The sequence below is a fragment of the Mus caroli genome, unplaced genomic scaffold (assembly GCF_978045245.1).
Source record: "Mus caroli unplaced genomic scaffold, Mus_caroli_1 scaffold_9, whole genome shotgun sequence".
Taxonomy (NCBI): Eukaryota; Metazoa; Chordata; class Mammalia; order Rodentia; family Muridae; genus Mus; species Mus caroli.
The window spans coordinates 118,420,955-118,443,821 of NW_028227264.1; the positions used below are offsets into that span (position 1 = coordinate 118,420,955).

The 22,867-nt window shown below is 44.6% G+C and overlaps 1 protein-coding gene across 2 annotated transcripts in view; it reads right to left on the reverse strand.

Moving 5' to 3' along the window:
- Positions 1–11,090: 11,090 nt before the first annotated feature.
- Dyrk2 (dual specificity tyrosine phosphorylation regulated kinase 2) overlaps positions 11,091–22,867 on the reverse strand; it is a 33,939-nt gene continuing 22,162 nt past the window's right edge. For both annotated transcript variants that reach the window (XM_085843196.1, XM_021175004.3), the window contains one exon: positions 11,091–16,616. In XM_085843196.1, the coding sequence (XP_085699322.1) occupies positions 15,009–16,595 (1,587 nt within the window). In that variant the 5' untranslated portion in view covers positions 16,596–16,616 and the 3' untranslated portion in view covers positions 11,091–15,008. The remainder of the gene's footprint in view (positions 16,617–22,867) is intronic.

The following is a 22,867-nucleotide window of genomic DNA, read 5'->3' on the forward strand; positions in this document are numbered from 1 at the left end:
TTTATACTTTGCATAACATTCCATTTTGACAAAGAGAGTAAAATAAGGTGAAAGTGTTGCGTGCCATGCTGTTTGGCCCCGTTTCCTCTGTGTGGTCTAGCTCACATTGTGGCAGACAGTGTGGTCTAGCTCAGGCTGTGGCAGACAGTGTGGTCTAGCTCAGGTTGTGGCAGACAGTGTTCAGATTTGGTACCCCACTGCTATCCCAATTACCTTATTTTATTTTATTTAAGAAGCAAATGAATCCCTAATATATACATCTATCCAAAACTTCCCTTTCGAAGTACCAATATACAGACATGAAGGCCCAACAGGCTAAAATTTATTTTCTATTGATGTGTCAAATTAATTACTCCAAATGTTAAGGCTTTTAAAACAACATGTTTATTATCTTACAGTTCTATAAGTTAGAAGTTTGGCACTGGTCTCCTTGGGTTTAATGGTTAATCCCCCATGAATGGATTGGGGGCTGTCTTAGTCAGGGTTTCTATTCCTGCACAAACATCATGGCCAAGAAGCAAGTTGGGGAGGAAAGGGTTTATTCGGCTTACACTTCCATACTGCTGTTCATCACCAAAGGAAGTCAGGGCTGGAACTCAAGCAGGTCAGGAAGCAGGAGCTGATGCAGAGGCCATGGAGTGTGCTGCTGACTGGCTTGCTTTCCCTGGCTTGCTCAACCTGCTTTCATATAGAATCCAGGACTACCAGCCCAGGCCCCACCCACCCTTGATCACTAATTGAGAAAATGCCTTACACTGGATCTCACGGAGGCATTTCCTCAAGGGAGACTCCTTTCTCTGTGATAACGTCAGCTTCTGTCAAGTTTACACACAAAACCAGCCAGTGCTGGAGACACCTACAAAATTAGTGCAGCATACTTCCAAGTGTGTTCCTGAGGGTGCTTCTGTGAAGGACATTTGGTTCATTGAGCTGAGAATGAAGGCTTTCCCTGAATATAGGCAGCTTCATCTGATGGGCTTGGACAAGAGAGAAGAGGACGGGGCTCTCTAGAGTAAGAGTGTCCTCTGCTCTGATGCTGCCAATGCCTGAGCATTGATCAGACTCCACACTCTTCAGCCTTTGAGTGGAGACTCATACCAGCAAATCTGTGTGAAGCTTCTAGGCCCATTGCTCAGCCCTGGGAATCACTCATTGCTTTCAGATGTTCTGAGGCCCCCATTTTCTTAGATTCAGTTGCTTTTGGCTTTTCTGGCTCTGCAGCCTCTACATTGCAATAGTAGACCATGTAGCCTCGGACCCTGTGAGTCAATCTAATAATGGCTTGAATTGAATATATAATTGAATATAATTATATACGCATCCATTTGGGTCAGTTTCCCCAGCCACCACTTTGATCAAGATGTAGAACTCTCAGCTCCTCCAGTCCCATGCCTGCCTGGATGCTGCCATGCTTCCTACCTTGATGATAATGGACGGAACCTCTCAACCTGTAAGCCAGCCCCCAAGTAAATGTCTTTTCTAATAGTTGCCTTGGTCATGGTGTCTGTATGCTCATAGATTGGGACTGAGGTGTCAGCAGGCATGCATCCCTTTTGCCTCCTTCTATGTCTACAGACCTTGTATAGACCAGGAAGATACAGGAGAGCCTCCCCACTCCATCTGATTCTCGGCCTTCACCCCATCTGTCAGTGTACTCTTCTGTTGTGTGCTTTCATCTCAGCTCTCGCTGCCATAATAAAACACCACTGGTGGTTCAAATGAGAGACGTATGCTTCATCGTGGTTCTCAGGTTGGTTTCAGTGGGGCTTCCCTCCTCTGCAGACAGCAGCCACTACATTATCCTCGTGGGAGGTTTTCCTGTGCATGCCTACGCTCTGGTGTTGATATTTTGCGTGTGAAGATACCAGCTATACCAGGTTAGCACATCACTCCTTTCAATAGAGGGCCTGTCTCCAAATATGTCCACATGAGGGGTAGGAACTTCAGCCGGGGAGACTGATGGGTTCAGTTGGTATGACGCATAAGCTAATAATTCCCACAGGTTCTAGAGGCTAAGAAGGATTCAGCAATACGGTGTCATTGGTAGAACCCCAGTGAGTGCTACCAGGGTCAAATGAGGAAAGGATGGCAAGACTGACCTTGGTGGGGTGACTAGAAAGAAGAAAGACACTGTATGGGATAGTTGCATTCTGCTTCCCCCCAAGTGGTGATAATGGAAGCTTGAACCACTTCCAAGAGGAGAACAAACCTCCTCTGGCTTAGGCTCAGGGGACGATCAATAGCAGCACTTACTCAGGGTAAATGGTGGAAGTGGCCACGGGTGCCAAGCCCTCTAGACCACAGGGCTAGGACAATTGCACTTCTGTAATGAGTCACAGGTGTCCAGAGATTAATCTGAACACTAATGAGCAGTATATGCTGAGCAGATCCTGGTCAAGTGGCTCTAGGGTCAAGCACTTGAAGACCGGGCTTGAAATCTGCATGGTGAGATAGCATGATGCACGAAAGAGATGAGAAACCAGCCAAGGGTGCTGTTTGTTCCAGAGGAGTGTACCCAGGAAAAGTCTAGAGGGAGGGAAAAGTCAGAGGCAGGAAAAGCTTTTATCTTTATATTCCGTTCTTATCATCCATGAAGGTCATTGGGTTAATCGGCTCATTATTCACCATTTGCGATAGGACACAGAGGAGAGGCCCGAGTTGATTTAAAGGCCTTACTGTTTTCAAGAGGGAAAAAAATAACTCAGGGAGTGGGAGACACAGATGACTGGGCTAAAGGAAGACAGCAAGAATCTGAAACACGAGAACAACTCAGCTGTAGCCTCTGTCCACCTCGTCACCGCTAGGCCCTGCCTGCTCTCAGCCACTCACAAGACAAGGCACTGAAAATGTAAAAGTAAGGAGATTATGATGAAAGGAAATGCTCTTTGTCCTCCTTTTAGTCCTGCCAGATACACGAATATGCGGGCAAATGTAATAGTAGAGAATTAATCCATTACACTGAGATGAATACATAATGTTCCTGGCATTACGTTGGCTCCTAAAGGAAAAAGGGGTGGAGGAGCAATCTGCTTAATTAAACCTTAACTAACAGCTAATATTAGCAATGCCTTGAACACGTTCCAGATGTCAAGACTAGAATTCAAACAATAATTCTGAGCCACAAGTAATTCTGAAATACAAAACTGCAAAGATACGTCTACAACTACCCATTGTTTTGCCCAGGGCAGACATTGCTAATCAATCACAGCATTGTTTCCTACTGAACCCTGAGTAGATATCAACGAATGATTCTAGATAGTCACTGCCAATATTTGCAGCAATAGAATTTTTAATTTTTAACTTCACCCTGGCCTCATTTCCTCCAAACACGCATGATCCTGAGTTATAAGCAGGAGTACCTACAACACGACAGTGATGCTAAGGCAGTAGAAAACAGTCAACAAAACCCAGAAAAAAACCCTGTTATTCATCTATTTCCTCCAATAGAGGTATTCACTCCTGGAAGGAAGGGGAAAGTTTATAAGACCCAGAAAACTTACAAGGAAACTTACAAGGCTCAGGAAGTACATGGAATTTACCAGTTTCATAAAGCCCCTCCTCAATATTACATAATCAGCAAACAGTTGGTAGGAACATGCCGTCCCATGTCTGCTTCTCCTGCTTGGGGTAGCCAGGCCCGTTGCACACTATAGCAGAGTTGACTGGAGGGAGAGAAGTTTATCTGTGGTGCAGGCAGGATCTTGGTCAGCAATGAGTGTGCTGATACACATACACCTGGGAACAGCTTCAGAGAACAGGTTCAGTTTAATGGGGGGGGCGGGGGGAGGATCAAAAGCTATTTAAGCCTTTGTTTAGTAAGTAGGGGCGACCAGGGTGAATGTACATCACTAGCCTGGGCCAGGGTGCTAGGAATGCCTCATTTGAATGAGGAGGAATTCCCATATGCTGGACATGAACTTATAACTGGAAAGGAAATTTAACGTGGCTACCTGCCACATGATCTCTTCTAGGGATGCAAAGGCTATATGTGTCAAAATATGAAGGCCTGGGGTGGGTGGAGCCTGCAGGCCTCGGGTAGATGGAGCCTGGGGGAAGGGAAGGGGCAGTCCTATTCTTGCTGATCTCAGGATGAGATTTCCAGGGTTTGGACACACCTTGACCCCTCTCATTCCAGGCCTGCTTTCCCTGGTTCCACGGCTCCCTAGCCCCACACTGGCAGAGGGGACCCTCCCATGGAGTGGCCTGAACGTTAAGCAGGGAGATCCTGGGATTGCAGCGTCTCTAAGTCATCTCACACATGGGAATAGTCTTCTTGGTGATGAAGCTGTCTTCAGGTTCATCATGCTCTGATAAGTACCTCTCACTCACGTGTCTGCAGGTAAACCCCAGACATGCATTGGCTCTTGTGAATCCCTCTTTGGCCCATTGTTGGTGTTCCGGGTCACAGAATGTGATATGAGAAAGTGTACGGCTCAGCGTGGTTCCTCAAGACACCAAGAATGCAGCGTCATGTGACTTCATTGCTTCACCATAACTAAAGTCCACACATACTGTCTGTTGTGACTTCATTGCCTTCTTACTTTTCTTTGAAATAATACAATGCGTTTTCTAATAAAATTATATGATGAACAGGCAACATACACCAGCAGATATGAGGCCACCAACACACATACAGCAGAGGACTGTCAGGTCGGTGTTCATTCGGAGAAGATGCACCTAACCCTCAAGAGACTGGAGGCCCCAGGGAGTTTAGAGATCAGGTGGAGTGGGGGGGGGTGGACATCCACGTGGAGACAGGGAGGTGGGGAGGAGGTATGAGATGTGGAGCAGTAGGAGGGTGGACGGAGAGGAGGGGGATAAAATACAGAGTGTAAATTAATGAATTAATTAAAATATAAAAAATGCAAATACTCATATTCTAATGAAATAGAAGAAAATTAAAATGGAGAACAGATACTGTGTTAGTTACTTCTGCTGCAGTGACGAATGGCCTCACAAGGAGCAACTTAAGCGAGGAGCGATTTACCTCCCTCTTTGAAGGCAAGTTTTGTGTCTTATTTTAGGTGTCATATATGCTCTTATTTGAAGTGTTTCTTTCTCTTTTTTTAGCCTATTTGTTTCTAATTGCATAAAAACATAACCGAGGTGTAATCTATTAAGCAATCACCAGTTGGTGTATACACGTTTTTTCCCAGGTTTGATTTTTGCTACTTGATGTGATTACTTTGAACACAAATTGTGTGAACATCATTGGTGACACATTCCTGAGGCCAATTGGCAGGCAAACTCAACTGCAATTTTTTTAAGCTCAGGGGCAAACTATGGAGGCGCTTTCCAGAAGGTTCTGCTAATTCCACCCTGTAAAGCATCTAATGAGTACATTGCACCACATGGTTTTGGATACATTGATCATGAGTATTTTATTGATTACCGATACTGCACTGATGGAAAAGAAACCCATCGCTTCGATTTACATTGCTTTGATTCACATGGAAGGTTCTTGATCGATTTGTTTCTCATGTAACTTTTAAGAACCGTCTCTTGTCTACTTTTAAATTCCTTACTGTTTTTCTTATTGACTGGAAATGTCCTTGCTGGGTTTAATTGGGTTCATGGAACTTGAAAGTGCACGGGCTTCTCAAGTTCCTAAGGTAAAGGCCGCTAAGGCTCCTGTGTGAAGACTTGGTCAATCCCTACCTCACCTCAGTCTGCAAGGAAAACCTTTGCTCTTGAAACATTTTCATTCCTATCAAGTTCATCATAGAAGCTGGACACACAAGATGCTCTGCCTGCGTGAATCGTCATCACTTTCTCGCAAAGGGGCTCTTCTAAGCTTTCTGCATGAGAACCCAGAATGGCTGTTTCAACGACTATGTTAATGATTCCAATTGCCTTTTGGTATAATCACCAAAAACCTCTGGGTCCTCAGCACGGTCTGTGTAGCCCCGCCCACACTGGCCTCTCCTCTACCCCTTCTTGTTTTAGATCATGCAGGGCTCAAGAGGCACATGAGGTTCTCAACCTGTGGGTTGTGACCCCATTTGAGGTCACATATCAGGTATTGTGTATACCAGATATTGATATTACAATTCCTAACCGTAGTACAATTATGGTTATGAAGTAACAACAAAGTAGTTTTATGGCTGGGGTCACCACAGCATGAGGGACTGTAGCAAAGGGTCACAGCACTGGAAAGGTTGGGAACCAGTGCCATAGAGCATCCTTCTCCCAGAGGAGCTTGACCTCCCCCACAGTCTTTTATCCTACCTCCTAACATCACTTGCTTTCCTGCGCTTTACCCAATTCACAGCTAACATTCTAATGATTATCCATCAACCACCCACCTTCGAGACTAAAATGTAATCTCCAGAGACCCCTTTGCTGTGTGCCAGCGTGTGCCCAGGAGGCCAGATCGGAGGAAAGAGATGCTGTTTCATCTCTCGTCTCAGCATCACCAACAGTACAGTGCAGTGAGATCTTTCTGGGGAGAGGGAAGTGCCAGTGTCCGCTTCAGGGCAGTACCATCTTGGCCAACTTCATGCCTTCCAGCCACACAGAGGCTGTGAAATGCCTGGGGCACAGTGTAGCTGAGAAAACCCTGCCCATGATGATGACCTTTCCAAGAGATACTTTTCCCTCCCTCACTCTGCAAGGCCCAAAATTACACTGTAGCCCCTCACACATTGGATGATGAACAAATAATACACACCTCCATGAGAACAATTCTCTTCTCTCAAAAATGACCCTTAGCTCTGTAGCCATCTGAATTCCATTGAGACCTGGCTGGAAACGCCCCCTTTGAAGCTTTGTATCCAGGGCCACCACAAATGACCTTCTAAAGAAATATAAAATCCTCCTGGTTATCATTAGTGTTGTTGTTTTGATAAACCAAGCGCAACAAGTATGACTACTGTGTTCTATCCTTCAAGTGCCTTTATCAAACCTTATCTGAAATCTCTCTTTCCATGGTTTCCATGACAGTCTGAAAATATTAAATGACAAATTTCAGAAATAAGTAATTAAATTTTTTTAAACTGCACGCCACACTGAGTAAAATCTCATACTATACCACCTGGGCTATGGATACATCCCATACATCCAAGGTATACATGCTCATATACATTAAACACCAGTCGTATGTAGCCACCAGGGTTATCAGGTCAGTTTTCACAGACTCACGAGTAACATCCATTCTTGCAATAACAGCCTCAAACCGTCAACCTTGTACTGATCCCAAACATTTTATCATTTTATCTCACTGTATGTTATTCTAGTTCATTGTTAGCCGACTGTCACCTCTTTCCGAGCCTACTTTATGTAAATATAGCGTTCAGTGTTATCAACCGCTTCAGATATTCAGGAAACGGTGAAGAGAGGACTGTAAGGAAGAGAGGACTGTTACATTCCCACTCTGAGATGCTTATCTCTATGAGAGAAGCGAGGGGCAGGAGAGCAGTCTAGCCTGGGAGAGTATATTTGTTGCGGAGTTGGGTTTAGCTGGTCTTTACAAACTTACCCTTGGCCTGTGTGTGTATGTCCAATGATCTCTTTAAACCTGAAAGCTGCTCGAAGTTCTTTTCAGTGGACAAGTAAGTGGGATTTCACTCAAAGGCTTCAACAAGTCTTCAGCAAAGTCTAGTTCAGCCGCACTTCACACTTGAACCAAGCACAGTCATCTTCGATTCTCTCTGAACGAACGGGGTATCACAGTCGACATTGATTCCAGGAAGCAAACTCGAAATACCTGCAGCTACTTCTGACGCACCAACACCTGCTACTTCTATTTTCATACTCTGCATCCCCATCCATCTTCATCAAATACCCCGCACCCCCAGCCCAGCCCAGCCCAGCCCAGCCCAGCCCAGCCCAGCCCAGCCCAGCCCAGCCCAGCCCAGCCCAGCCCAACCTAGCCCAGCCCAGCCCAGCCCAGCCTCCACCCCTGCCCGTGCCATTTCCTATGGAACCTTTCTTAATAGACTGCTCTTTCAGTCTTCTACAGACAGCCAAGGAGAGCCCATTTCCTTGTGAAACTTTCTTCTCCTGAAGATCCCTCAGTCACATCCTTGCACCCGAGATAAAGGACATAAAACCTTGAACATCACCCACAGACAGGGCTTGGCCCGGTTTGGCACATGAGCATTGCAGCTTAGTCTCATACCAAATTCCTCACTCTCTGGGCTCCACAGGGGCCATCCTTCGGCTGCTCGCTCAGCGTTATGTCACCACCCACTCTTCCTCAGAAAAAGCTATTTCCTTGAGAAGCCACCCATGACCTATACAACACAGGACGCCCGCTCTGCCGTCGTACGCATGCTCACTGCCACGTGCGTCTGCTTCACGCTTTCATTAGATTAGCCGTTCTCTGTTCATTCAATTACAAGTTTGCCTTCACAGTCAGCCTAAAAACTCTCCAAAGACAGGATCCGTGTCTATTTTGTTGAATATTTTCTATTTCTAGTGCCTGGGATCCAACTTCACATGTAGGCATTTAGTAAGGACTTGGCAGACGAATGTGGTCTGCAACAGATGTTAAAAGGATTCTATGACTTCAGTGTCTTTCTTCTTAAATGTAAGCATGCTCAGGACAAAAGCCCAGTAATTCTAATCCTAGAGAAAGGGGGAAACAAATAGGACATTGCCTTTTGGGGAAAAGGATCACAAATGAGCCCACGTTATTCATATTCTTATTTACTAAAAGTCTAGATAAACTGCTTATAATCAGTTACATAGTGTTCCTGCAAACAACTGAAAACTTCAATTTTTATTAAACGATCTATTTCATGGACTTTGGTTTTATAAAGGATACTTCATTTCTACCAATGAATAAATGAATATATGGGTCTTGATATTTAAAGCTTCTCAAATGTAGGAGGTAAGTAACCTGTTATAGAAAGCAAGGAAAGACACGATCTTTTAGTTTGTAAAAACTGGTTTATTTACAATTTGGTATTTTAAAACTGTATCTGAAATTATATATATATACACCCATCCCTGGGAAGTAATCTATATTTATTTAAATATGGAGGCAAAGGGTAGAAAACCTGAGTAAATCTTAAGAGATCTATCTATTGCTACCAATCTGTGAATTTTAACTTTTAGTCCCCTGAGAATTAATGTGTCAAAAATATTTTCATACACTCAAATATAAGGAATAAAAAAAGTTCAAGACCACAAGAAATAATGAACAGAGAGCTATAGTCACCCATCGCCTAAATGGCCACATACCCCACTTCTGCAAATTAAGGTGGGTGTGTGCAGCTGCATCTAAATTTACGGGTAGAGCTAAAGAGACTAAAATGCTCTAGTCTTCAATATTTTTGTGGTATATTGAAAAGATAGCCTCAGACATCGGTAACTAGCAAACCTCTTCTTTCCAGTCTTCTCCCCTCTGTTTTTACAAAGCCTCTTTGGTATCATTCATTTCATTTTCTTCAGCATCAGCTGGGGATAATTATAGCTCAGAGGAGTGCGTAAGGATGAACGATGCTCGTGTGACACTGTGGGATCTGCAGGGAGCTTTCTCCCCTTTGTGGGGAGAGCTGCTCCTACACGCTGCCAAACGCAATGCAATCACATCTCTGCGAGTCCTTACCACAGCCAGCTAACACTTCAGAAGAACCACCACTCATTCTTGATTTACTAAACTTCCGAGACTCAGAAAATTCGGTCATTCCTGTCTCCCTCGCAGTTAATAAGGATGCAACCGCGGCCGATCCGTTAAGTCAAAGAGGCAAGCAAACAGACCAAGCACTTTGCATGAAGACTCGAATCTCTCCTGTATACACAGCACAGTAGTCAGATTTTCTTTGGGGAGGGGCTTATGTCAGTGGTGACAAGTGTTTATTTGTGTTAAGTCTGAAGGAAAAGAGGTGTAGAAGGAACAAGTGAGACAAAGCAAAGCCACAGATACCCGTGGTTTCGGGTCTCTTCTAAAGCCCATTCGAAAACAGAACAGTAAGCGAAGCCAGCGCTAACAAGGGACATTCTCTAAGGCTGGTTTGAAAGCAGCATTGAAGTTCCGTATTTCTGAATTCTTATTTGTATACTTGCTGGTTCCAAAAAGGTAACCAGTTCTAGAGACTCAAACAGAATAGAGCCTTAATTGACTTCAGAACAAACAGATTTGGTAAGAGGGGTGGAAACTGGTCTTTCCTGAGTCAGACCTGGGTGCCGTGGGCCTGCTTGGGTTTTCATATACATCATGTTCATTGGTTTTGCTCTCGTTTGGTGGATTCTGTGGTTGACTGGTTCTGTGTGTTGCGCTTTTACACCGGATGTGGAATTAGCAGCAAGCAAGATAAATCTGAAGACCTTTGTTCTGGGCTTAGGAATCCCATGCTCCCTTCCTTTGGCACATGCTACTGACTGTGGATAAGGCACCGGAAGTCACAGGATTCAGTTGTTAGTAGCGGGAGGGATGTAAACAAAAGCGTGAGGTAGCTCTCCCCAGGACCGCTCATCAACATTATGTCCCCGCGACGCACGTCTGACGTATTTAGTGCCATACTTGCTTGTTGCCAACGGCAAGTAAGCCAGAACTCGGTGTTCAGTGTGTTAACTCGACACATCCTGAGTTAGATGCAGCTCACGAGCCTTATTTCCTGGCCCAACCATGTCAGGAGACACCAAAACCCCAAAATGTGAGCCAGGGAGAATCATAAAATTAGCAAAAGCATGCACATTTCTGAAAGCCTGGGGTAGATAGGAGAGCATCTTCAGATAATGGACCTGAAGAGTCCACAGGGAAGAGTGGGGAATATCAGGAAAGACCTGAGCGCCCTGGTCCCCTCCAGCCTGAAGGATAAAAGGATTCGAAGCTCTAGTATGGGATATGGGATGTAGCAGATACCATATAAAGAAAAATTAACACGAAATTACCAAAGAGAAATAGAAGAATCTAAAGAGCTCTGATTTAGTAGGGGGTTTCTTCCTAAAACCTCATAAAACCAACAAGAACAAAAAAAACCCAACCCTCAGAATCTGCATATTTCTAGTGAAGAAATAACACAAGGTTTTAAGGTCTCAGGCCACCTGCCATGCAAAAGAGTCTCCCCAGGTTTAACAAACCAGGAAGACTCATACCAGAAATAGGGTGAGATTACAGTTAGAAAAAGGGGTGAGAAGTAAGGTAGGACATTAAAATTTTATTCTGAAATTATCTCTGGCCACAACAATAAAATTTAACAAATAATTCACTAAACAGTCTTACTTCTGCTCTGGCTGTACAATGCATACAGTATCATAGAACTGGCCACTAGGGTTCAGACCCACTAGAACACTTCCCATGTTAAGTGGCAACAGCAGCATCTCACAGAAATCTGTACATACATATATACACAGTCCACATTCAACCATTTCACATATTTTCAGTACACACAGTTGCAGCATTAATACAGTCACGTGTCTAAGGTGTTGCTCGATAAAAAACCCAAGCCCCCGCCTAGACATAACTGCAGCAGTTGAGCTGATATAATTACAATGTATCGTATATATGTCCATAGCAGAGAGATGTACAAGCCCCTAAAAACAGAGAGTCCACAAATACTTTTTTTTAATGCTACCACAGCATTATGTTGGGCAATATTAAAACCTTTACCAACCGAATCCGTTGATTTTTTTTATTATTATTTTTTATTTAAAAAAAAATCTTCTGCTTACCAGAAATAGTCTTGATGAAAAAAATTACAAAAAAATGAATGTTCTCTTTTAAAATAATTCGCGCTTTTAAGATTCCAATATGGCCCAATGCTACTGATGCCTAAAGTGTTTTCCGACATTCTGATGGAGTCGTCTAACAGGACCCCACACCGCCCAGTAAGTTTAAAAGTGGCTTAAGTGTCATGCACCCAAATTGTAAAAATCCCTGGCCATCCTTACTGGAGCCAGGCACATAAAAAAAAGGAATGCACTTTGGTTCATACCAAATGCCCTGGGATTAATCAATCACACTATAAAATTAAATGGTTTGAGGTAAATTTTTACAAATACAGTTGATTTTTTGTCTAGTGTTAGCATAACAAAAAAAAAGTTATCATTAAAAAATCAGTCTGATGTTAAGATACAACAAAGACCATCTTTAACCTCTTAAACGTGGGAATTCCTGGCGTAACTAACCAATAGTTATCTTGCTCAACATCCAGTGACAATTCACGCCTTATGGTTTCTATTAAGGCCTATAAATCTAGATATTTAAGACAGATGTTATCTCTGCAGAGGTGGCATCCCTCTTTACTACCTCTCATTCAAAGAGTTAAAGAGGCCAAAAAATGCATGCCCTGTAACATGGCATTCAGAACAAAAGGCACATTATTAACACTAAGGGCACAATTTCTCCTCTACGATGTTAATCTATGCTGCCCTGCGTCCCTCCGTGTTCCACGGTTGTGCTAAGAACACTCTGGTAGTGCAAGAAACAGAGCCAAGTGAGACTGCAACCAAAGACAAGACTACACTGTGCTATTCCTAAATCTGAAAACAGCTGAGACATCCCTAGACAATGGTAACCTGTGAGACCTGTTTCCAAGCCAACTCCTAGTCGCTATCAGAGCCCTTTACTTAGTTGAAGATCATGAAGAGGCAACAGTTTCATTTTAGACACAATAGTTAAATAAGATTCTCCTCAAAGCAGCGGTATCAGTAAATGCTGACACAGTTTTTGTGAATAAAGGAAATTTCACTGTAGTTCCAGGAGGGGGGGGGGGGGGGAGAAGGAAACAAAAGCCTTGTAGCACATGATGGTTGACTTTAAAGTTTCCCGTTCCATATATGGGTAAAGCTCCTCACAAAAGTTCCGCTGGCATCTACGAAGAACCAGTTTTGTGTGGTGGGGGAAAGACAAACAATCTTAGTCCACTTCTAAACTGTTGCAAGTACAGTGAGGTTCTAGGGGAGTGAGTAACGTTAGACTCAAGGCTCAGGCGGCAACCAAGTGAGAACAGAGGAAGGGAGCCTGGCGGGGAGGGGAAATAGCGTCCATTTTTAAAATTTTATTTTAATGACCTAAAGACAATAACCATCGTTAAAGAGACTCATAGCTTTACAAAGTCCCCCAGACCACTCTTTATACTTCTTATGCCTTTAAGCCAAAGTTTTAAAAATAAATACAGCATTTTTAAGCCCTCTAAGCCACTGATTGGGGGTGCTGTCACATGAGCATCATTATGTAACTTATTGACATATTATTGCACTTCACAGATTACACAGAACTGTGTATAGTATGCTAAAGAATTTGACTAGGGGAAATAAGCTATAATTGCTAAGTACAGGGGTACAAATTAATTTATCAATGACATCCTTAAATAGTAAAGCAAACAGCGATATTACTAACTTATTAATAAGCTAATCTTATTACTGATTTTTGGCAAATATTTGAAATAATTCCTGAGCATATTTTTCCACCATCAACTGGCAAAGCCTCAAGATAAGAAAAATGTTTTATTCAAAATGACACTTTCTATTTTTTTTCTTTTTTTCTTTTTTTTTAAGTAAGAGAAAACATAGAATTAAAAAAACTTAACCAGAAACTTTCTTGGCCTTGCTGGGGACCGTGCTTTAAGTACTTGTAAATCGATTTACAGGCAATACAATAATATCTGTGCATATAAAAGATTATTTATCCTAATTTTTACTATCCAAAACCTATTGTCCAAACAGGCAGAAATCTTTCTCTATTAAATTGCACATACTAAAAAATTCTTTCCACGTGCCTTGAAATTGATATATATCACTGTTCATACATTAGTGATAAAATACTGAAATTTTCACTGTGAAAATAATTATTATTCAGAGAAGAAAATATTCTTTTACCTAACTCTCAGTTACTCTCTCAGGTAAAGCGTCTTTCCCCACAAAAACACTCAGTACGATTCAAAAGAAAAAAGTCAACTCAACAGAGGAATCGTGATTTTCCTGGGGCAGTCAGGCCATTTAACTTGACGTTGGAATTTCTCCTCCCTTTGCAACCCCTATTCTTTCTAACGAAAGAGCTGATGCTTCCCCAGGCTAAGGGAACCTCCGTGGCACCTGCAGTGTGAACTGACTCCAGTCCGGTCGGCTAACTCTTCTTTGGAACTACGGAAATCCCCACCTCAGGTAGCAAGGCCGATGTTCTTTTGGAAACTGGGGTACGAAACTGTAGACAGAATGGCAGCTGAAATGTCTCTCTGTGTTATTGGTCTGGGATGGACAAAAAAGACAGACTAAACGCAGGCAACAGATGTGTGTGGTGGAAGAGGAGCGAACAAGAGAAAAGGCAGCAGGGAACACTGTGGGGGAGTCCTTAAAATTAGGTGCAAAAGCAATCCCGTAACCAGAAGGCTTCCTGATTATGACAGCCCGCCATCATCCCAGTGCCTCGGGAGGAACGGACACATCTCAGTTTCCACTTATCCACTAAATGCGGCTCGGTGGCTTAAGCACATCAGAATGTTAAGTGGGCAGTTGAAAGCGGGCAATCCTATTTTGTAATCATTTGAACAGACTGTGAGGAAAAAAAGAAAATCTCAAAAGTGCAGTTTTCCTTAGAGATTTTTTTTACCCCGGCCCCCCTTCTCCCTCCTCCACTCTGAACCAGATTAATTTATGAAAAATGGAGGCAAGGCAGGCTGCTTCCGTGTGAACCTGGAGCCAGGAGAGAGGAGGGGGGCCTCAGGGGGGCACCTCCCTGGGGAGTGGGACCAAAACAGAGTGAATGTGTTTGACCAATCTGCAAATGTGTGACAGTCATGAAGAATCAATGGCCTGCCACCAATGTGATTTCTCTGCCACACTAAATACAGTAAGGCTCATCGTACTTTTAGAAACACAAGGAAGAAAAAAAAAAAAAAAAACCAAAAACAGTTTCAGAAAGTATAAAAACTTAAAGCATTGTCCCCATGTATTTTATAAAAACAAAACAGTCTTACATCAAGTGCTGAAAAGATACAAATGAGTTGAGTTATTGAGCAAATAAAAACAGGTCTGAGCTACACTTTTTCAACCCAGTAAGGCTCAGCTATAACGCGTGTTTTTTTTCCTCTTCAGATTGCCAGCATCAGGGGGACTGGAGCTCAGCTAACAAGTTTCGGCAACACTGTCCTCTGCTGAATATTCCCATTGGCATCTGTCATCTGTGCCAAGTTAGTCCTCAGCTTGGAAGCTGAACTGGAGGGTGGAGGTAACTTGGAAATGGAGGTGATAGCACCGGTACTCTCTGTGACCCTCTTCACCGCTGTCTTCTCCCCGGTCGGAGGCTTTGGCAAGCGCCTCCTAAGCCACGGGTGCCGCAAAGCCTGGCCCGGGGTCATGCGGACCGCGGGATCCCACTCCAAACACTGTTTTAAGAAGTCAAGGAAAAGAGGATCATCGCATCCCTTCAGTGCGTTCCCCCACTCTCTGCTCTCTGGCGGACCCCTTAGTTTCCCTCTCCGGGATCGGCCCCCGTTGAGGACCACAGAGCCATCTGAAAGAGTCGTAACCGTGCAGTATCGGGGGTAACCCTTGGAGCTCACGAAATTTTTGGCTCGTTTGGAAGCATCCAGGAGTTTCTGAGAGGGCATGCCCAAAAGCTCGATCATACAAGCCAGCTGGTCCCCTTCATCCTCCCCAGGCAAGAGGGGGTAACCGGTCAAGAGTTCCGCGAGGATGCAACCCAGGCTCCACATGTCTATGGGCATGCCATACCTGGCTCCGAGGATCACTTCCGGAGCCCGGTAAAAGCGTGACTGGATGTACGTGTAGACGCGTTGGTGCTCGTAACAACTGGAGCCAAAGTCAATCACTTTAATACTGCTTCGACCCTGCTGCTTTAACAAAATGTTCTCGGGCTTAAGGTCACAGTGGATTATTCTGTTCTTGTGCAAAGCATCCAAGCACTGCAGAATGGAGTGGGCAAACTTGCGCACCAGAGGCAGGCTGAAGCCCTGGAACTTATTCTTTTTGATGAGCTCATAGAGGTTCATGCTCAGCAACTCGAACGTCATGCAGATGTGGTTGCGGAAGGTGAAGTTCTCCAGCATGTGGATGACGTTCATTGTGTTGTCCTTGTCCTGCTTCCGTAGGTGTTCCAAGATCCGGATCTCCTCGGCCGCCTGCCTGTGGAAGCGCTTCTCGTTCCGCACCATTTTCAGGGCCACGTGCTGGTGGACTTTGTGGTCATAGGCCTTGACCACCTGCCCAAAGCTCCCCTTCCCAATGACCTTGAGGACCTCGTACCTGTAAGCCACGTGATCATGGGGCACCTGCACGTACGATCCCTGGTCGTCGTCATAACCACCATTGTTGGGTCCACCGGTCATGCCTTGGCGTTTCTTTGCATTTGGACCCAAGAAGTATATTTCAGGGTAGCTAAAAATCTCATGGTGTTCGAAGGCTGTGAGTTTTTGCATGTATTGCTTCATCGCTTGTTCGGGCGTCATGGGGGTGGCTTTTACCTTCCCCATGCCTTCCATGGACTTCAGAGAGGTGGAGCTGCCCTGCCGTCGGTGAATGCTCTCCAGCTGCCTCTCGGGCACCCCAGGCAAGCCGGTCTTGCCCACCGACGTAAGCCCATTGGGCTGTGTTGTGAGCACTGTCCTTTTGTTACTATTATCCTCGAACAGCTGCTGAACCTGGATCTGTCCGTGGCTATGGCTGTTGAGGTGGAGGTGGTCATTCATGGTGTGCTTACCGCCGCCAATCTGGAATGCAGACAAAACGCATCAATAGAAAGGAAGGGGGTGCACCTCATCTCTCCAAGGATGACTTTTGAAAAGTCCCCGTTAACCCATTCCTATCTTTACAATATCCAATTTGGCGTGAACAAAGTCACATCTGGTTTTACTACATGGAAGCCATCCCATGAACATACACTAGCAGAGAAAATGAGTAGGCTGGTTATAGCCAAGACAGTAAAAAAAAAAAAAAAAAGTAGACAGTTGACATAGGACAGCCCCAAGAATGCCAGCCCTACATAGCCCAAGTCTTTGGAGTAAGTTTTCCTGGAGCAAAGATCAGCGTTCATGTTACCATCCTGCACCTAGTGTTTAATAACAGGCCTGGCCCATGGCGGGTGTTTGGAGCCATATCTGATCTGGAAATGAAACAGACAAAGCACAAAGAAGTGCCATCTACCCTGCTGCCCACGCCCAGACCACAGTGTCTCCCACATTTCATCTAGGCATTCTTTATTTACACGAGGACGGGGAATCACATTTGTCCAGTGCTCTTTTACGTATCTAGATCTCCTCCCCAAACACGGTGTGTTTCCTTCTTCCCTGGAAGTTATAATTGACCTTGGAGAGCACACATAGCAACAAGCAAAATATGCTTCTATTGACAGAGTCTCACATAGATACGTGTGCCCTGGTTATCTCTCGAACTTCAAACCTGTTGTTTACAGTTTCTGGGTGTTGGTGGCTTTATAATCAGTTAAGGTCATTCTGTCCAACAAACTGAGCAACTTGCCATTCCGTTTGGGGCCTCTGGTCCACAGCTCAGTACCCATGCATGGGTTTGTACAGGCTGCTGGGATACTCAGCTTTCCAACATAGAATAATGTGACATTGAGACTCCCACCATGGCAGGATCTAGAATCACCTAAGAGACAAACCTCTGCGCATGTCCCTTAAAGAGCTTCTAGATTGGGTTAACCGAGGTGGGAAGATCCAACCTATATACATGGCTGCACTTTTCCACTGGCTGGGGTTCCAGACTTGATGAGCAAAGCAAGCCAAACCCTATCATGCTCCCCCATCGGCTTCCAGCCAGCAGAGGCAGTGTGACCAGCTGCCTCAGGTTCCTGCCACCATGCCTTCATGCCATGACAGTATAGCCCTCCTTAAATTGCCAGCTGAAATAAACCCTTCCTCCTTGAAATCGACTCTTGCCAGGTATTTGCTCAAAGCAAAGGAAACAGTAACCAAGACGAATACAAAGTAGCAGTTTCTATTTCTGGCACACATGCCATCCCAGAATAGTCTCATCTAAACAAAACTTGACAGGGCAAAGGAAGAGCCCTCCTTTTCCCATCCTGAATGGGCTGGGATTTCCTTCGAGCAGCCTGCTGGTGGATTCTCACTTGAGACCTCAAAGAATCAACTCGTCGCCATAATCTACCCCACCCTTTCCATCAGTATTAGTAAGGGACAGGCTACAGAGTGCTGGGAACTGTGCCCACTGGGGATTTACAGTCAATAGGATGAGTCCTAGTTCCTCGGTGCTAAGTCCTCTGTTTTGGGTTATTCATACTCCTGAAAGAACAGACGCACTCTGTAGGGTGGCACGGGGATTCAAGAAATGGTTTAGGAGCAGCTGGATTATAAAATGAAATCACACGATCTTCATTTTTTTTTTGTTTTTGTTTTTTGTTTTTATTTTTGAACTGACAAACAGCAAGCACAATGACCATCTATGGAGTGAGACTCTCTGCTTACTTCTAAAACAGAAGGAAGCCAGCACTCGTGACTATGACTTTACAGAACCAAGAATTTTATTCCTCGGAGAGACTTTCAGCAGATTTCTCTTATGGAACCTGCAGATGATACTCCATGCTTCCAAGGCGACTGGCGACTGTATGTTCTACTAAGGGAGGTGCTATCTTTTTTGACTTCAAAAGCAAGGCAGCCCACAAAATGCACCAGAAAAGCTTTGCACAGATAAAAAGGTAATGCAGACTTGTTTGTCCTTCCCTTCCTTTCCCTGGGTTCTTAAGACCCCAGAGTTAGCCAAGAACTTGCTAACAAGTGCTAGCCTTGGGGTGGGGGAAACCAGTGCTGGCATGGCCTGCCTCTGAAGTGCTAGGTCCTGCCCCGCTCCACTGTGCCCCAGTCTACGCACTGCGTTCCTTCCAAAGCTCCATTCATCTCTGAGCCCTCTTTCCTCTGCAGTCTTTAAAACACCAGGAATGAAAAGGATTCAGGATTTGAAATCTGTCTCTTCAGGGCCAGAGGGGGATTCCTTCAGGTCTACCCGCAACCCCGCCATCCAGATCTATGCTCTACGTACGACTCGAGAGCCACATGAAGGATAAAAATCAACCTTGAAATTTGTAAAGATTCCTAAAATGCTAGCACCATAAAACTTTTTGAGCATCAAGATTTTACTCCGGCTTATGTTATTATAATGACTTTTTGTATAATCCAAAAAAAACAAAACAAAACATTCTAATATTTTAGTGGCCAGAAGTGAAAGAGATTGCCCATCAATTGGACCACCATGTCTCTCTCCGGCTGCCTGCTCTCGGCGTCCTTTTGCAGGATCTGCTATGTCCCTTTGCTGACAGGTGGATCCAAGCTTCCGTTCTCTTGCCTTTTCACTCCAATAATTTCCTAGGCAGTGCTGAGCACAGCTGGCATGTCCTGGAGTGCCTCTCATTGGCTGGAGCCTACCAGGTCTCCTCTTGCAGACACGCCTATCCATCCCTGCCTCCTGGACTCAAACCCTTCCGCTCAGCTACTAATGAGTCTCTGATCCCACAAGCAACTCAAACAAACTCCTAACTTTTCTTTATAGAGCCAGATGTTTTCTTGTTATCCTAATCCCAACTTTAAAACAAACAAATAAGCACCTACGACGACGAAAACAAAAAACAAAACAAAACAAAAAAAAATCCCCTCTCTTTCCAAATAAACACTCTGGCTGAATACCTGGGAATCCCCGACAGTGTACACCTGGGAACCCTTCTCAGACTCTGCACCCTTCCCACACTATCGTGAAGCCTCCTGTGTCCAACCCCTCATGCCCTTTCTAAGAGTTACATTTCGCCGTACACTGCTTGTTTTCACTGGGACAACTGAGGTGGCTATGCAGGCAGAGGCAGACCCAGGCCCAGATGCACCCTGCTTCATAGCCTAAACTCTTCAAATCCTTTTCCACAGTGTTTTCTAGAGTTGGCATGCACATGCTGTCTGTCTGAGACTGCCCTTGCTTTTCTTGTGGCCCACGGCTATATCCCACCACCAGAGCCAATGCCTGCCGTAAGAACACATCTGGCCTGAGCCCTTCCAAGTCTGATCTATCCATCTCAGAGGAACAAGGCTGAACTCCCAAGACCCAGGAATCCTGTGCATTTTCACACCCTCTCTTGTTGATGGAAGCAGTTTTCTAAGAGCCCAGAGATTTTCGCCCGTCAAGTGAATGCAGTGCCCACAGTTACTGTGTGACCCTGGGCTGTTTACTTAATCTCTCAGAAAGGTCCCAAGCTACCTCATTAGGGCTATTAGGGAGATTAGAGAAGTTACACGTAGAAAGTGTTGGGTATAGTACTGAGCAGGGACAGCTACGACCACTACCCTTTTCAGACTTTGAATCTCCTTCTTACCACTGTTCATATGATAAACTCCTATTCATTCTTAAAAACCCAGGGCTCTCACATCCTCTGATTATTCAATCCCCTCCTCCCCCCCCCCCCCCCCCCCGCCACACACACACCTACAGTACCGTTCACTGCTTCATTTCACTCTGGTTTGACAAAAAAAAATCACATCCATCTATCCGGCTGCTGAGAAATTACAGGAGAGGATCACCTCTAATTTTTAAGTCCCCGACAACAGTAAACTCAGGTCCACAGTGGGAATTTAATGACTACCTCCTGACTAGAAGCACACACATCAAGAAATGTCTCTCGGAGTCATTCTTCAGAGATGGTGTTTGCATCTTCAAAAGAAAACATGAAGTCAACACTGAGGGAGTTGGGAAATATCCCAAGAGGCCCAAGTCACAAGATCTCACTATGCCTCCGAGGCAAAGGACAGCTGGTTAAAAAGTACCTGAGGCAGACATCTTAACAACACCCCAGAGCCTTACACATTCCAGGAGTTAAAGATATTTACTTGAAGGTTCCAGGAGGAAGAAGACTGAAATCCCAACCAAAATCAAATGCACAAAACTGACACATGGTGGGCTTGGGGGAGGGGCACCCAGAAAGGCCAGACAAGCCAGGACCAGATCATAAACATAAGAACCCTGAAAACTCTTCACTCTCACCTCAGCCTCTTGAAGTCAGCGACCATGGGTTGGCCCTATTGGCTAAGGTAGTACAATGTGTCACATTCAAGAATGCAAGCTGACACTAACTAAAGGTAATGGTCCAACTCCCCAGGGAATGCATGCATTAACGTGGAGAGACCCATAAAGCCCTCCTCGGAACATGCAATGTTTTAGCATTGAAAATTCTATCAGACAACAAAGGCTAAGAAGTCTGCCACTTCATCACCCTCTCGCGATACCAAAATGGCAAGCAACAGATGCTCCTCGTGCTAAGACTTCTGGGAGTTTTAAAGCCTCCCCAAATCATCTTAGAAATGTTGTGTGCGGTTATGGGAAGAAAACTGTGGAGGTTAAAAAATAAAATCACTGATGAATAATCTAAGCGTTAAAAGTTATAAGGATATTTACCAGTATCTTGGAATCTATAGAAATGAAAAGTTTTCAAAAATTTTATCATCTCCCATATATTATTATTCTTTTTAAAAGTCAATGAGAATTGAGATATTTATTGGTTTTACTTTTAGGACAAGCTGACCCAAACTAAATTGCTATAGTATACAATAAACGTCATACAAAAAAAAAAAAAAAAAGAAAGCATATTACCATGGAAAATTCCAAAGTTCATAACCCTGTCATGTGTTTAAGGGAGAAAGGGGCCTGCTCTGCTCATTCCTCCACAGTTCCTCCCAGGGGTAACTGCTCCAGAAACAAATACATAAACACTTTTGAAAATGTGGAATATTGCGTCTCTGGATCTGCAAAGGTTCTAGTATTTATAATTAAGCTGATACTGGTCCCCAGAACTAGTAGTCCCAAATAGTACATGAAGTGAAGACTCGGGAGGGTGTGTGACTCGGCAATACACATCAGAGTAGCCTCTGGACTCCTGACAGCTCAGTTAACCTGTGGAGTCTGCCTCCTCAGGTAAACACACAGAGGAGCCAGATAAACTCAGCTCAGGCTGGGAAACCTGCAATGTTACACAAACCAAGTCGAAACTCACATTTGAAACACAAAGCTTCACTTTCAAAACCCAGCATCCAAGGATGCTGAGCGGCTGAAGTTCACCCTTCAGCTACAAACAGCCATGTCACACGCAGGTCACAAAGCACAGGCGTCTACCCCCCGAAATTGCCTTCATGGCCTTTCCTTTCTGATGCCACACAGGCTATTCTGCTAGTGACAACTTCTCCTTCACCGGGTTCCATGACATATTTCAACCCCAAAGAAGTTCTGATCAGGCAAAGGCCATCCTTACAAAAACTGGGAAACCGGAGGCAAACTGAATTATTTCTTTTCCAGTTCACACCATGTAACATGATCACACCAACACATGAGGGAGGGGGAGCTGGGGGGAGGGGGATGGACGCTGTATTTTCCAAACTGTCAGATGATTCAAAACCAGCCAAAACCACAGAAAATCCAAACCTCTAAAACCAATGGCTGTTCCTTTGTAGAATGCCCTTGTGGCAATCACATCCCTACTAACTGCAGGCTCTCTTTCCCAGCAACAGTACAACCCAGATGAGTTAATTCTGTATAATGTCCAGCCCCCAGGATAGACCCACCGAGAAAAACAGAATGACAAAACATGCCTATGAGATTATTTACCTCTCTTACATATCTCCATTACAACTAAAGTCCACCTTCTCATCTCCTGTGATAAACAAGTTTCAGTCACACATGACCCCTCCCCCCCCCCCCCCCCCCCCCCCCGAGATGCTCCTTGCAGGCCACAAACCATGGGTGGGTGCTCTCAACAAACTTTCACTTGGCAACAAAACCCTATGCCCTGCAAGCAACCTCACTCAGAAAGCATCCTAGGTTGCTCACGCTCCCAGAGAGCCTTTGGGAAAGAGACCTTTGAAACCACCACCTTCTGCAAGCGCACACCTCCTCTAGGCTCCCGGTCACCATCCAAAGGCCATCGCTGGGAGCTGAGGAAAGGTACATACTGAAGTCA